Source organism: Cyprinodon variegatus, unplaced genomic scaffold, assembly GCF_000732505.1.
Source record: "Cyprinodon variegatus isolate N-32 unplaced genomic scaffold, C_variegatus-1.0 Scaffold512, whole genome shotgun sequence".
Classification (NCBI taxonomy): Eukaryota; Metazoa; Chordata; class Actinopteri; order Cyprinodontiformes; family Cyprinodontidae; genus Cyprinodon; species Cyprinodon variegatus.
In genome coordinates, this window is record NW_015150965.1 from 402119 (window position 1) to 404125 (window position 2007).

The 2007-nt window shown below is 39.1% G+C and overlaps 1 protein-coding gene across 1 annotated transcript in view; it reads right to left on the reverse strand.

Moving 5' to 3' along the window:
- Nucleotides 1-1260, reverse strand: part of LOC107094890 (proproteinase E-like) — a 6110-nt gene extending 4850 nt beyond the window's left edge. The window contains exons 1-2 of the mRNA XM_015390775.1: nucleotides 1218-1260; nucleotides 1036-1124 (exon numbers count right to left, since the gene is read on the reverse strand). Coding sequence (XP_015246261.1) covers nucleotides 1036-1124; nucleotides 1218-1260 — 132 coding nt within the window. The remainder of the gene's footprint in view (nucleotides 1-1035; nucleotides 1125-1217) is intronic.
- Nucleotides 1261-2007: the final 747 nt, after the last annotated feature.

The following is a 2007-nucleotide window of genomic DNA, read 5'->3' on the forward strand; positions in this document are numbered from 1 at the left end:
CTGCGCTTCAGTTTTTGTTTTATTTAATAAACATTTGAATTTTCCTACTGACTGTCTCTCCTTGAATACTGGGTCCATCTGTCCTCGGTTCATGACAATAAATGAGCTAATAATATTTATACCTACCCAGAGAAAAACATAAGAAGCTGCAAACAACCTGAAAATCATTTCAGTTTTGTGTTCAATGCTGGGCCAAACTTTCAGTTTATAGAAATTATTTTTCTATCCTTCCACATTTGTTAGGTCAGGTATTTGTCATATTGATGTCTGGAGTCTGTGCATTCCTGTAAGGTTCTTTATTGACCTTCTGCATCGGCACATGCAGAAGCAGGAAAGTACTATCTCAAACTGTTTAGACTGTTTAATCTGCGACAAACTGTTAGATTGCTGAAACTGTTAAATGTGCTGTAATAGGACTCCTTCCACTGAAACTAAAGGGCAAAGCCAAACTCCTGACAAACCGTCCTGGTAATCTTCCCTGCACCAACATTTACACTTTAAACAATACAATCAGGCAACTTCTATTCTATTGGTAATAGCCAAACAAAGACTTTCCTATCACCTTTATAATAGTCTTGGTTTGCTTGACATCCTTACATGCGACACTTTACATAACACCTGCTGATGTATGGCTTGGATGGAGCTGCTCAACCATGAACTGCTTTTAAGTTAAATGTGAGGTTTGGTTGTCCATAACTTTGGACTGTGCAGAATGTTTGCAGACCTCTGGTGGGAGATGTGGAACCATCAATTCATCTCTATGTCATGTCCTTGTTATACCCACACTGAAGTGAAATTGTGCAGACTGGACTCAGCTGGTTCAGTGGCTGAGCAGAAAAAATACAGGACATTGAGATTACTTGACGGCTCCACATCTCCCTTTGGGTACAATGCCCTACAGCTTCTACAGATCCCACTCTTTCATTTGAGGCGGCCATTCTGGCAGAGTTCCTGTTCCCAGTTATTCCAACTATATTGTAATTTCAATAAAAATTTATTTTACAATATTTAGCAGCAAAAAATTATAACAGTTACCTGCCAAGGCCAGCTATGGGGACGAGCATCCTCTCCATTCACAATCCTACTGGTGTCAGGTGTTACAGCAGGTAAACCACACCCAAAAACTAAGTAAAAATGTGGAAATACATATTCAATGACAGATTCCTGTAACACTTTTGTCAGAATGTGTTAATTGATAAAAGCAGCCAGATACTTACTGAACACTGCCTGAAGCAGAACAATGATCAGGGTCGCTAACATGGCTTGGGTGTAGAAAATAAAAAAAAAAGAAACTCTTTTCTGCTCTTTTATATCTCTGTTTTTCTGACAACTCAAACCCTTACGTTGCTGTACCTGGTAAGCAGCCTTATCTAACTGTTGATTGTGGCTGAGAAGGACTCCCAGTTCAACAGATGCATCAGGTTTTCTGCCAAAAATGAGCCTCATCAAATGGTAGCAGTGTACGGTCTGCTACTCTTTCTATGCATTAAGGAGACACCTTCTTACCTACAGTACAATACAGAGCTTTGTGAATGTATATTCCAGTTAAACTTTTTTCTTCTTTTTTATTATCAAAAACATCAATACATTTACAAAAACACAATCATCTTATAAAATGACACGCATAAGTGTAAATTGGAGGGGAACGATAAAAACAATCATTTTACTGCAATGACTGCTGCAAATCTTTTCAGGATTTGAGTCTGGTAAATCCAAATACTGAAAAATGTTGTTTTGTTTCTTCTCACCAGGCAATCAAGTATGCATTTTTGTATATAACAGCGTTTGAGACTGTGTAAATGATATGAATCAATAGCCAAGGCATAGCTGATTAGCACCCCACACCAACCATCACAAACATATACACCCCACTTCTTTTTCCTTCACCTTCTCACTGCGTCCCTCCAAGTGCTCCAATGCGCACTCCCTCAAGTGCACGCAAAAGTTTGGGCTTCAGCGAGTGTACATGCAGAAGCAGTGGCACTTAAGATGGACTCCTATAAAAGG